Source organism: Ipomoea triloba, chromosome 13 (genome assembly GCF_003576645.1).
Source record: "Ipomoea triloba cultivar NCNSP0323 chromosome 13, ASM357664v1".
NCBI classification, from domain to species: domain Eukaryota; kingdom Viridiplantae; phylum Streptophyta; class Magnoliopsida; order Solanales; family Convolvulaceae; genus Ipomoea; species Ipomoea triloba.
In genome coordinates, this window is record NC_044928.1 from 21,398,375 (window position 1) to 21,410,124 (window position 11,750).

Below are 11,750 nucleotides of genomic sequence, written 5' to 3' on the forward strand. Positions count from 1 at the left end.
CAGATAAATATTTTATTAATGACAATATTTATGACAAACTTAACTCCTTAAATGAAAGATCGAGAAAGATGTACACAACACCAAATATTTTATCTTTTATCTGTAATACTAGTTAAATAAAGCGCTTTGCGCAATTGAATGAATGTCCAATGTTTAAAAAATTGTCCAATATCAGAGTTGGCATAATTGACAATAATTGATTAAATAATAGTACAATATTTATAAAATAATGTACAATTGTACCATTATAGAAATAATAAAAAATATTAATACTATAATGACCTAAATCATTCCCATTAATGCAAAAACATAAGTGAAGTATTGAGTCTTTGTTCTAAATAATAAAAAGAAAATAATCTGTAGAACCATTCATTTCAACAAACAATTAGATACTCTAACATTTTTTAGTTCGGTTAAGGCATAACTTTATTGGCTCTTATTAGATATTAGATATGTAGATTTTGTAGATGTAAATATTACACATAATTTTTTTTTTTTTACTTACTAGCATTACTAATTATAAAATTATTGTGTAACTAATTATAAAATTATTGTCTAATCATTTATTAATTATTACGAAAATAATCATTATCTTATTTAAACATTTTGATCAATCACAATTACTTTTAAAATAATCACCAAATCATTAGCAATCATTATCTTGATACTCACTTATCACAAATCATTAATTAAATACCTATCACAAATCATTTTTCCTAAATATTAATGTCATGCGGCATCTCTGATCTCACATGTTAAATCCCAATTCCCAAAACGTACTCTCACATGTTGAATCCCAATTCAAAAAAGTGTCGGCGTTGGGGTTATGATTCTATTGTTGACAGTGGGACAACTTTCATTGAGTTCATATATGTCATGTCATTATTACATTTAAGTGAGCTTTAAATGAACTTTCCTATTTTGGTTACTCAATCATCGATTGCAACTGTTGGGCTAGTGTTTTGCAACTATTTATAATAGAGATTGAAGTGGAGCAGCAAGCCAAGCTTTAAGATTCTTTCCTGAACACAAATTTTAATTGTAATTGCATTTTCAATGGCATGTTTATCTGCTCCACTGCTGTTCTGTGTAAAAAGAAGCAAGCCTCAGCTTATTGTGCCATCAATCTCCACACCTCATGAACAAAAACCGCTTTCCGATATCGACGATCAAGGCACCATTCGAGTTCATATTCCAGTTTTGATGTTTTACAGGAACTGTGTTGAAAGGAGAGGGGAAGATCCAGCAATGGCTATCAAAGAAGGGTTAGCTAAAGCACTTGTTTTCTACTATCCCTTGGCGGGTAGGATTTTTGAAGGGGAGAATAGAAAACTGATAGTGAATTGCAATGGGAAAGGGATTTTGTTTGTTGAAGCAAAAGCGAATGTCAAGCTTGAGCAGCTAAGTGATAAATCCATGCAGCCACCATGTCCATACTTGAAGCAACTCCTCCACACTGTGCCTGGCTCCAAAGGGATCATTGATTGCCCTCTTCTACTTATTCAAGTAATATAATAGCGAGCTATTTATTTATTTTCTCTTGAATTACTTCATTATTTAAAACTTTACTTTAGCAGTCACCTTCTCTAGACTACCTTCATTTTGTTGAGAGTTTGAATGAGGGTTGAAGAAGACAGAAAAGGAAAGTTTTCTACCTAATATTCAAGGTTGATAAGTGAAAATGTAGGGACAAATACTACTCCGTACATTATAATAAAATTAGTAGTACTAAAAAAATGTGAAAATCGTAAACTTTTTTTTTTCTCTCTAGAGATACCAATCATTGAATGAAATTACAAATTGACAAAATTTGACATGATCGCTAAAGTTAATACAAAAAATGTTATCAAATTATTTGTCAAAAACTATGGTGGTGTATTCAATTCACACTTTATAACTTTTATAAACTTTAAAAATTTGAAGGCATCCCATTCAAAATTTTAGAGAGTCTTTAAAAATTGGTTAGGTTTCATTTCAAAATTTTAAAGTTTGTAAAATTCAGGTGATACTTGATTTAAACTTTTAAAGAGTGTTTAAAAATCAATTCATATTTAAACTTTTTATAGGCTCTTTTGATAATAAGACTTTTGTAAAAAAAAAAAAAAAAGACAGAAGGGTCAAATAGGCCTATGTACTACAAGTGATTGTTCATTCAGCACCATGAAGTACAATATGGTCAATCTAGATCCTCAAACTTATTACTTTGGAGCAAGCAAACCCTCTAACCAATTTGTGACCTGTAATTGCAGGTATTACAGGTCATCTAGAGTTCTGGTGAACCTCCGACGAACATCCAGCTAAATTCCGGCAACTATAGTAACAAGATCAACGACCGGCGATCGTTGACTGTCGTTGTCGCCGGTCGTGTTCTACCAAAGATGACTAGTCGCCTTCTCTGCCCGTGCAAAACACGACCGGCGACAGCGACAGTCAACGATCGCCGGTCATTGATCTTGTGATTATAGTTGTCGGAATTTAGTCGGATGTTCGTCGCAGGTTCACCAGAACTCTAGATGACCTGTAATACCTGCAATTACAGGTCACAAATTGGTTAGAGGGTTTGCTTGCTCCAAAATAATAAGTTTGAGGGTCTAGATGGACCATATTGTAGTTCATGGTGCTGGATGAACAATCACTTGTAGTATATAGGCCTATTTGACCCTTCTGCCAAACAAAAAAAAAATCCTCAAATATGAGAATAAATTCCACTAAAGGTCATCCGAGTTTGAGATATTACTAGTTTTGGTCCTCAACTTACAAGCCTATCACATTAAGTCCTCCAACTTTTCTAAAACTACTACTAATAGTCCAAATTCTACTAAAGGTCCTCTGAGTTTGAGGCACTACCACCTTTGGTCCTCACTGGTCCTCAACTTACAAGTTTATCATAATATAAGTCTTCCAACTTCTCTAAAGCTACCACTAATAGTCCTTCATTGGTTTTTTTTTTAATTTGTAAAAGTACAGTGAAATTGGAGGGCAAAGTAGTAATATCCACTTTTCTTCCCAATCAATATAAGGATAATCTTAAAATCAAAATTTGTAAGGAGATTTAGAGAGTTGTTGTGTGAAATGATCTGTACTATGGGGAAAGTATTTTTTTTGTATGTCAACAAAATCACGTATTCTAGGAAAACGTATGTATATTTTCCTTTATATCAACAATTAGAGAAATTTTTTACATATTTTTTTTTAATTTTCATAAGTGTGAAGATTTAGTAGAGTTAAGATATTATATCTACCATATTTTTTTTTTACCAAGTAGAGTAAAAAATGAGTATTTAAAATTATGAGTTAATGTTTAGGGTTTACAATTGGGCAGTTTCATAATTGTGAAAATAAATTTGTAAATTCTAACATTTGTTTATAAATGACACAACTTAACTTAAGAAAAAAAATAGAAATTATTTGTGATTAAAATATAGAAATACAGTTGATAGTATTGGATATTATACTCAATCTATCAAACTAATACATATATATATAATCCAAAATATAGAATATGCACATTTAGATCCAATAAGTGTGTTTCTAATTATAGTACAATTTTTAGGACTCATTTACAAAAAAAAATTATAAAAAAAAACATAGGACTATTTGTGGTAACTTTAGAGAAGTTGACTTGTTGGGGTAGGCTTATAAGTTGAGTATTAAAGCTGGTAGCATCTCAAACTCAGAGGACTGGTATTGGTAGTTTTAGAGAAGTTAGAGAACTTATTAGGGTAGGCTTGTAAGTTGAGGACCAAAGTTGATAATGCCTCTAACTTGGAAGACCTTTATAGGGCGTTTGGTTGGAGGGAATTTGAATTACATTCCCACTTAATTCCCACCTAATTCCAAAAGTAACTAAATTCCTTAATTTGGTTGGAGAGAATTTCAATTCCTTCATTTTCATGGAATTAGAATCCCATGGTCCCCCTTAGGATTTTAATTCCGTGAATTTTAGGAAGAAAAAAAGAGAATCATAAGGCAAAATTACCCATCCCCTTTTTTTAACCTAAAATTAATGCCCCACATTCCCTTCTAGATGATAGCGTGTATTATTCTTCAACTACTGTCAATAGAGAACGTCGTTCTTAAACAATAATCATTTTAGGCCAACCTTAATCAAGTATGTTTTCTCAAAACTCTTTTAAGTATTTAAATTTGATGTGTATATAGCGTATTTGCTTACAGTTTGGAAAACAAAATTTTGAATTTAATATGTTATATTTTTTTTGGGTGTTTGAATATGCAAATGGATCTAAGAGATACTTGTCATATAAGATGATTAATAATAATAGTAATAGTAATATTAATAGTAATAGTAATAGTAATAATAATAATATAATAATAATAATAACAACAACAACAGCAACAACAACAACAATGATGGGCATTTTGAACTTTATACTACTTAGTCCCTTTCAATTCCCAATGTATACCAAACACTAGAATTGAAATTTCCAGTAATTTTATTATTCCTGCAAACCAAACACTAGAATTTAAACTCCACTTTATTCCAACATTATTCTTTTCCCATTGAAAATACAATTCCTTTCCCATATAATTCATTCCATCCAACCAAACGCCCTGTTACTGGAATTTACTCCAAATATAAATACTAAAAATCCATCTCTCAAACGCAAATTTCTAAACCTTTTGGTATTATTTCAACCTTGGATTAAACATTTTGGAGAAATATTTACTTTCGGATTCGTAAAAAATTGCTACACGTACTTTTTATGTTTTACTTTCTATTTATTTATTTCAAATATCAACTTACTACACATTATCACATCAAAAAGTGAAAAAGAGAGTGATCGATTTTTGTAGGGGCATATATCACTATACTATTAATAATCGAGTAAAAAAGACTCTTAACTAACCAATGTGGACAAGCTGACTAAACTTGTTGACGTACCTAACTCTGTACATCACTTAAAAATATCATCATTATCTAATACCTTTCCACCCATTTAATAGCATTACTTGCGTATAATGTATTGTGATGTAGGTAACCCGTTTTACTTGTGGTGGCTTTGCATTGGGAATAAGGTTCAACCACACTATGATGGATGCCCAAGGGTTCATTCAGTTTGTAAATGCGGTGAGTGAACTGGTACAGGGTGCTTCTGTTCCTTCAATAATTCCGAGTTGGGAGAGAGGCCTCTTAACTGCAAGGCCAACCCCAACCATCACCTACGAACACAACGAGTTCAAGGGTTTCGAGTTATCCAAGACTACAAGGTGGTGGGACTTTGAAAAATTGTTGCGTACCACCAAATTCATCAACGTACAAAAGCTGGCAAGTGACCCTTGTGTGTTTTTTAGCAAAAATATATGTCACTCCCTCTTGATCAAACGTTCTTTCACTTTTGGCTCAAGAGAGTTGCAAGCTATCAAGGACCAATGCCCTTCAAGTACCACATTCGAGGCACTTTCTGCGTGCTTATGGAAATGTCGTACCATTGCTCTCCTACCAGACCCTAATTCAACAGTGTTGTTGACCATTGTTGTCAATATACGAGAAAGGTTGCAAGACTCGAAACTGCCCCTTGGATACTATGGTAATGCAATCGTATTAGCGGCAGCGGTGACCACAGCCAAATTGTTGTGTTCAAATCCGATATCATACGCAGCCAAATTGATTAGGGAGGCTAAAAATGCTGTTAACGACGATTATGTAAAATCGACTATAGATCTTATGGTAACTAGTGGCAGACCAAGGGGGACTGTACTAAGGAACTTCTTAATAACAGACAATTCAAGATTTGGATATGATGATGTGGATTTTGGGTGGGGTAAGCCTGTAATTGGTGGCGTTTATGGCGTTGGGTATGGCGTTGGGTTCTTGGTATCTCATAAAATGATGGAAGACACAAAGGGTAAACTGGTGGCGTTAGCTTTGCCTCCATTAATTATGGAAAAATTTCAATATGAGCTTAGGAAGATGACTCGAGCACAAAAGTGATTTTTTCTATTTATACATGTAATGAGAGGGAATAAACGTTAAGTCTCCTATTTCCATCTAAATTGTTTATTTGGATCTTTTGCTTTGATGTTGTTAGTAGTTTTAAACTTTTAATATTTTATTTTCACACATATGTCCTTATTATGAATAAACTATTAATGTCATGGCGCGTGTTTGACTAACTAATTAATTATTTATTAATTATATATGTTTATTATTTCATGTTGAATAATTCTATATGTCAACCAAAATCCTAACTTACAAGATCTTATTTCTTTGTTAGATATACTACGTTCTAGTTGTTCATACACATATGCAAAGACATTAGGACAACTGGAGACTGATTGTTTTTAGTACAGTCAATGAACTGCATAACCCCATTACAAACTCTCTCATGAAAAATTTTGACAATTTATCTATGATTGATATCAATAGGTCAGCGAATCAGATTGTCCGTAATGGCTCTCAGACTGTCCCTTTATTGTATCATTCTTTTTTTACTGAAATTATAGAATAATAATATTCTTCTTTTGGTTTTCAGAAAAAAGAAGAAGATATATACAATACAATAGAAGATAGATAGATATTGTGAACAAAGAAATTTGAATATATATAAAATTCAAAATTCCTGTTACATGTATATATATCAATATGGGGTGTGGGTACAATATCTCTGGATGATCCTCTGATTCTTCAATTGATGTCTTGACGCTCCATTGAAGGACCCTCGGATTCAATTGATGTCTTGACGCTCCATCGAAGGACCCCCGGATCTTGACGCTCCATCGAAGGACCCCCGGATCTCTAGTGGCTTGATTTGACGAAGAACTTATATGTTTGTTCTCCTGAAGGGCGGCATGGAGGAGCTTGGGGGGCTTTTACTGCTTTTATTATGATTTTTTCGAGATGTTTACATAAAAATAAAAGCTACTATTTATAAGAGTAGGATAGAAGAGTTTTGATAAATTCAAACTCTTTTGCTATTATCTAATTAACAAATTAGATAATATCAATATTATCCAAATATATATTCAAATCTAATAAAAACTAATTACATTTGTTAAATTTTCAGTGTCAACAGATATATACAGTTTATTCGATCCGATCTCTCTCAGAATCAATGGCTTCACCTGTGTCAGCTTCGGGGAATCCCAATAACCCTAACTTGATGATTTCTTCGCCGTTTCCCCCACCCTCTGCTTCTTATACGCAGCCGACTGGAGACGGAGGCGGAGGCAGAGGCAGCGTGCGTTACAACCGCACCATTTCTAAAGGCCGGCATTTGAGTGGCTATCACATTCTATACGATATAGATGTGAGATTGCCTGGTGAGGTGCCGATTAAAGCCGATCGTATTGGCATTTCAAATCATTCTCCATTTCCTGGCCTTGTTTTAGGCAGGAGACTCGCAGTTGCCAAGACACACATATGCTATCCGTTTGGACCTATGATGTCACTCATTCGGGTCCTTAACGTCAAAAGTGTTTTAACATCAACGATTCAAGGTCTGGTCTTGATGAGGTATTTCACTTTGCATTCTTTATTATGAGAAAGAAAATTAATCTTTTTCTTTCTGGCTGAAATGGGTATTAATTTTGGCTAAATTTACCTCAACAGAGGGTTACAGACCTGGCTTTCTTTGCCGAGGATGTTCACCTTTTGGCTAGGTACTCTGTTCACAGGATTGCCCCATTCTTTATATATGTATTTTATTTATTTTGCTTATGTGCTTATTTGAAAGTGCAAGTGTTAATGGGCGGGTTTATATATGGAAAATCACTGAGGATGAGGACAACAAGCACAAGCCACAAATAACAAGCCAGATAGTCATTGCTATTCAAATTGTGGGAGAAGGAGAATCTTTTCACCCACGAGTCTGTTGCGAAAAACAAGTTTGTTCTGAGAATATGATACTTTTTAGCATTAATTATTCTATCATTTGATTTGTGGCTTTCTCATTTTCTAAGCTGTCTTAAGCTTTATCATGCTCCTCCTTAACACAGGAAATTCTTGTTGTTGGGATTGGAAAAAGAGTTCTGAAAATTGATACCACAAAAGTTGGAAAAGATGAAGTATTTTCAGCGGAAAAACCGCTGAGGTGTCCAGTTGACCGCTTTGTTGAAGGTGTCCAGCTTGTTGGTACTCATGATGGAGAAGTGACTGATTTATCGATGTCTCAGTTGAAGACCACCACTCTTCTTGTATCTGCTTCAGTAGATGGCATGGTTGGTTAATTTCTACTTTGCAATGCTAGTTTGTTGAAATACTTTTCTAGCACTTGGTTCTCTTTCTTGAGTTTCTTCACTTAATATCTCTTTTTTCTTTTTCATTTAATAGAGATTATAGTTGCCAGTGGCTTGTTATAGTCTATGGGAACCAAGCATAAGCCCTTGTTATTTATGCATGTGTATGTGGATTTTGTCTTTTAAACAGATAAAGATTTGGGAGGATCACAAATCAATCCCAATTGCTGTACTGAGGCCACATGATGGCCAGCTTGTAAATTCTGTTACATTTTTTGCTCCTCCAAACAACCCTGACCACATCATACTAATTACTGGGGTATGTGTGGATTTCCCTTAAAACTGTTACTATTCATGTTTATTTTGAAGTATTAAACAATTCTTAATTAGAGCTGAAGATGTTCACAGGGCCCACTTAATCGAGAAGTGAAGATATGGTCATCAGCAAGTGAAGAAGGCTGGTTGGTTCCAAGTGATGCTGAGCCATGGCACTGTACACAGACATTAGAGCTGAAGAGTTCAGCTGAAACTCGAGTTGAAGAGGCCTTTTTTAATCAAGTTGTGGCTTTTCCACGAGCTGGTTTACTCTTATTATCAAATGCCAAAAAGAATTCTATATATGTAGTGCACCTAGAATATGGTCCTAACCCGGCAGCCACAAGGATGAATTACATTGCTGAATTTACTATTACTATGCCAATACTTAGTTTCACTGGGACAAGGGACCTACTGCCATGTGAACATTTAGTTCAGGTGTATTGTGTTGAAACACAGGCTATTCACAAGTATGCTCTGGACTTATCACAGTGTTTACCTCCTCCATTCGACAATGTTGTGCTTGAGAGGTCAGAATCTAGTACTGAACAAGAATTTAATACTTATGTTCATGATTTATGGGTTCGTCATCTTCAAGAAGAAAGTGCAAAGCAGGAAAAGCTGGAAAAGCTGTTACATGACCATACTCAACAGATGACTAATATGATCTCCAAGGAATTAAGTGCCATTAGTCAAACTGTTGTGCAGGCTATAACACCCATTATAGAGAAAACAGTATCGAAAGCTATTTCAGAAGCCTTTCAGGTGGTGAAAATTTTTCCATCTTTGAATATATATATATATATATATATATATATATATATATATATATATATATATATAATATTTCAGGTTTTAATTGATTCTTTGTGATGCAGAAGGGCGTCAGTGATAAGACTGAGTCAATTGGAGAAAACAATCAAGGCTAAACTTCAAACTTCTGGCAAGCAAGCTCTTCAGGTAATTAAGCATAAATGAAATCCACTCTTGAAGCTTTTTTTAATTTTTGAAAAACCAATTCATTACTTTAATAACTACAGGGCATAATGAAGTTGAGCATTCATTATACAAGCCAACTCAAGGCTAAGATCCCGTGGTTGGACGAGATACAAACTAATAGGGAAAGTAATAGTCAACTTTCATATGATGCTGCAAATAGTAGGCTATGTGCATTAAGATTTAAGAAAGAAACTACAGTAATTGATGCATGATAAAAGAGTATTTTGATCAAAGATCTGCACAGCTGTTAACAACATTCACGCATGATTGAAGTAAACAAAGCAAAGCAAGAGTTAACTACTGAAATCATAGCTGCAAAATTAAAGAATAAAAGGGAAAACTTTACTAACAATTCTTGAGAGCAATTCCAATCCAAACAATGATTCCAAGCTTGTAACCGAATTCAATGATGTAAATCTGCTCTATTCGATGCTATGGAAAACTCTAAAGAAGGGAAAATTTGCACTAAACTAAATTAGGGCTCGGAATACCCCAAATATCAGAAAAACGCGGAATAAATACTGGACAGCAGCCGGGTCACGACAACCATCATGGCCGGGATCGGGGCCGTGATGTGGCGTGGCCAGCTGCTTGTCCGCGGTGGAGATCACGGCCGTGAGGCGGCCTCCTGGTCCTCTTCTGACTCCTTTCGTGCTCCGTTGCTCATTTCCGTCCCGTGGTTGATTCCTCATGTCTCGAAAACTAGTCCGAGATGACCAAAAATCCTTCCTTTGTTCCTCATTTGTGAATAAATTAAGATTGATCAAATGTAACACACAAACGAGCCTTAAATGTATCAAGGTAAAGGAAATAAGCAACAAAACTCCTGAATCGTGGGGCAAATAAAGGTATAAAATCATGTGTATCAGTCTAATTACTCGTTTTAAAAGTTTATGGACCTAATTGACTTCTTATGAAATGTTCGAGGGCCTATTTGACCCTTTTCCCTTTTATTAATGATATTTTCTTTTTTTTTTTCCTTTTCTTTTTGCAACAATTGCAATATACTTTGAGTTAGTTTATCATCTCATTCTCTTTCTTCTTACCGTTGGTAGCTTTTCCTTTTCTGTTCTTGACGAATTAAATTAACTCAGGTAGCCCGAATTACTTAACCCAATAATTAAAGGAATAAATAAATGGATAACGAAATGGAAAAGATAAGAAATATGTGTCGCAAAGACAAGATTTGTATTAATAAGCATTGTAAGAAGATTACAGGTGAATGAATGATGTCCTTATAATGAGACAAGAACGAGCTAATTTATACTAAGGCTACGGACTACCTACTAACCGCCCCCAAGAAAATAGGGTGGGCGATTGGATCTTCTTTGATTATGTCCATAACCGAAGCCTAGGTCAGCCTTGTCATGCGAAGCACACAAGGCCAACGCCTCCTCATGCCAATGCTAGGCTGAGGTTGGCCTTGGGCGGCCCTAGGCTAAGGTCCCCTTTCGAGTTATTCTCGTTTCCTCTTCGGGTTGGCTTGCCCCGACTCCATCTCCAATATATCTATCATCAGCCCCCTACTTTTCGACTTGCGACTCTTCGTTAGCAAAGGAGAGTAGTCTCGATTTATTGCTATTATCACTACTACAGAAAACACATTTAACGTCGCCTAAACAACGTCGGTTTTTCAAAAAATCGACGTCAAAAAATTATGTATATTTATAAATTTTTTTCAAAAGGGATACGACGTCGATTTTCATAAAAAACCGACGTTAAAAATTTTTTAAAAATTACGAAAAAACATACGACGTCGGTTCAAGAGCGAACCGACGTCGTATGTAATTTAAAAAAATTTTAAAATAAAAAAATTACTATACGACGTCGGTTCGAAAGCGAACCGATGTCGTATATATTATATATATATATATTTTTTATTTTTTAAAAATACAGCTTACGACGTCGGTTCCTCTTAAAAACCGACGTCGTATGTTTTAAATAAAATTTTTTTAAAAAAACGTAAATACTTACGACGTCGGTTATCAATAAAACCGACTTTGTATGCTATATATATTAAGTAAAGGCTCATATCTTCTAAATAAATTTTTATAAAAAGAAATTTAAAACATAATTAAAAAAAAAAGGAATAAGGGCCAAATTAGCCACTGAACGTAACGCCAAAGTGCAATCAGACCACTGAACTAAAAAAACGTGCAATTACTCCACTCAATGCTCCAAATACCTTCAATTTTACCTGGTAGCCGGTTTCAAACCTTTTCTTCCGATTGATTGCTGAT

The 11,750-nt window shown here is 34.5% G+C and overlaps 2 protein-coding genes across 2 annotated transcripts; both read left to right on the forward strand.

Moving 5' to 3' along the window:
- The first annotated feature begins 943 nt into the window (after positions 1 to 943).
- Positions 944 to 5,953, forward strand: LOC116001348 (methanol O-anthraniloyltransferase-like). The gene is made up of 2 exons (XM_031241229.1): positions 944 to 1,506; positions 4,997 to 5,953. The coding sequence occupies exons 1-2, from the start codon at positions 1,057 to 1,059 to the stop codon at positions 5,951 to 5,953; spliced, it is 1,407 nt and encodes a 468-aa protein (XP_031097089.1). The 5' UTR covers positions 944 to 1,056.
- A 1,120-nt stretch (positions 5,954 to 7,073) lies between these two features.
- LOC116001349 (enhancer of mRNA-decapping protein 4-like) lies at positions 7,074 to 9,747 on the forward strand. Its single transcript, XM_031241231.1, has 9 exons — positions 7,074 to 7,305; positions 7,425 to 7,474; positions 7,571 to 7,620; positions 7,695 to 7,845; positions 7,957 to 8,178; positions 8,387 to 8,515; positions 8,605 to 9,276; positions 9,390 to 9,471; positions 9,552 to 9,747. Exons 1-8 carry the CDS (start codon positions 7,074 to 7,076, stop codon positions 9,438 to 9,440), a joined length of 1,557 nt encoding a protein of 518 aa, XP_031097091.1. The 3' UTR covers positions 9,441 to 9,471; positions 9,552 to 9,747.
- The last annotated feature ends 2,003 nt before the right edge of the window (positions 9,748 to 11,750 follow it).

Excerpts from the sequence above, each read along its gene's own strand:
- LOC116001348 (XM_031241229.1), top strand. The coding sequence starts at position 1,057 with ATGGCATGTTTATCTGCTCCACTGCTGTTCTGTGTAAAAAGAAGCAAG. Across the intron at positions 1,507-4,996 it reads GCCCTCTTCTACTTATTCAA|GTAACCCGTTTTACTTGTGG; the intron begins GTAATATAATAG and ends ATTGTGATGTAG.
- LOC116001349 (XM_031241231.1), top strand. The coding sequence starts at position 7,074 with ATGGCTTCACCTGTGTCAGCTTCGGGGAATCCCAATAACCCTAACTTG. Across the intron at positions 7,475-7,570 it reads CAAGGTCTGGTCTTGATGAG|AGGGTTACAGACCTGGCTTT; the intron begins GTATTTCACTTT and ends TTACCTCAACAG. Across the intron at positions 7,621-7,694 it reads GATGTTCACCTTTTGGCTAG|TGCAAGTGTTAATGGGCGGG; the intron begins GTACTCTGTTCA and ends CTTATTTGAAAG.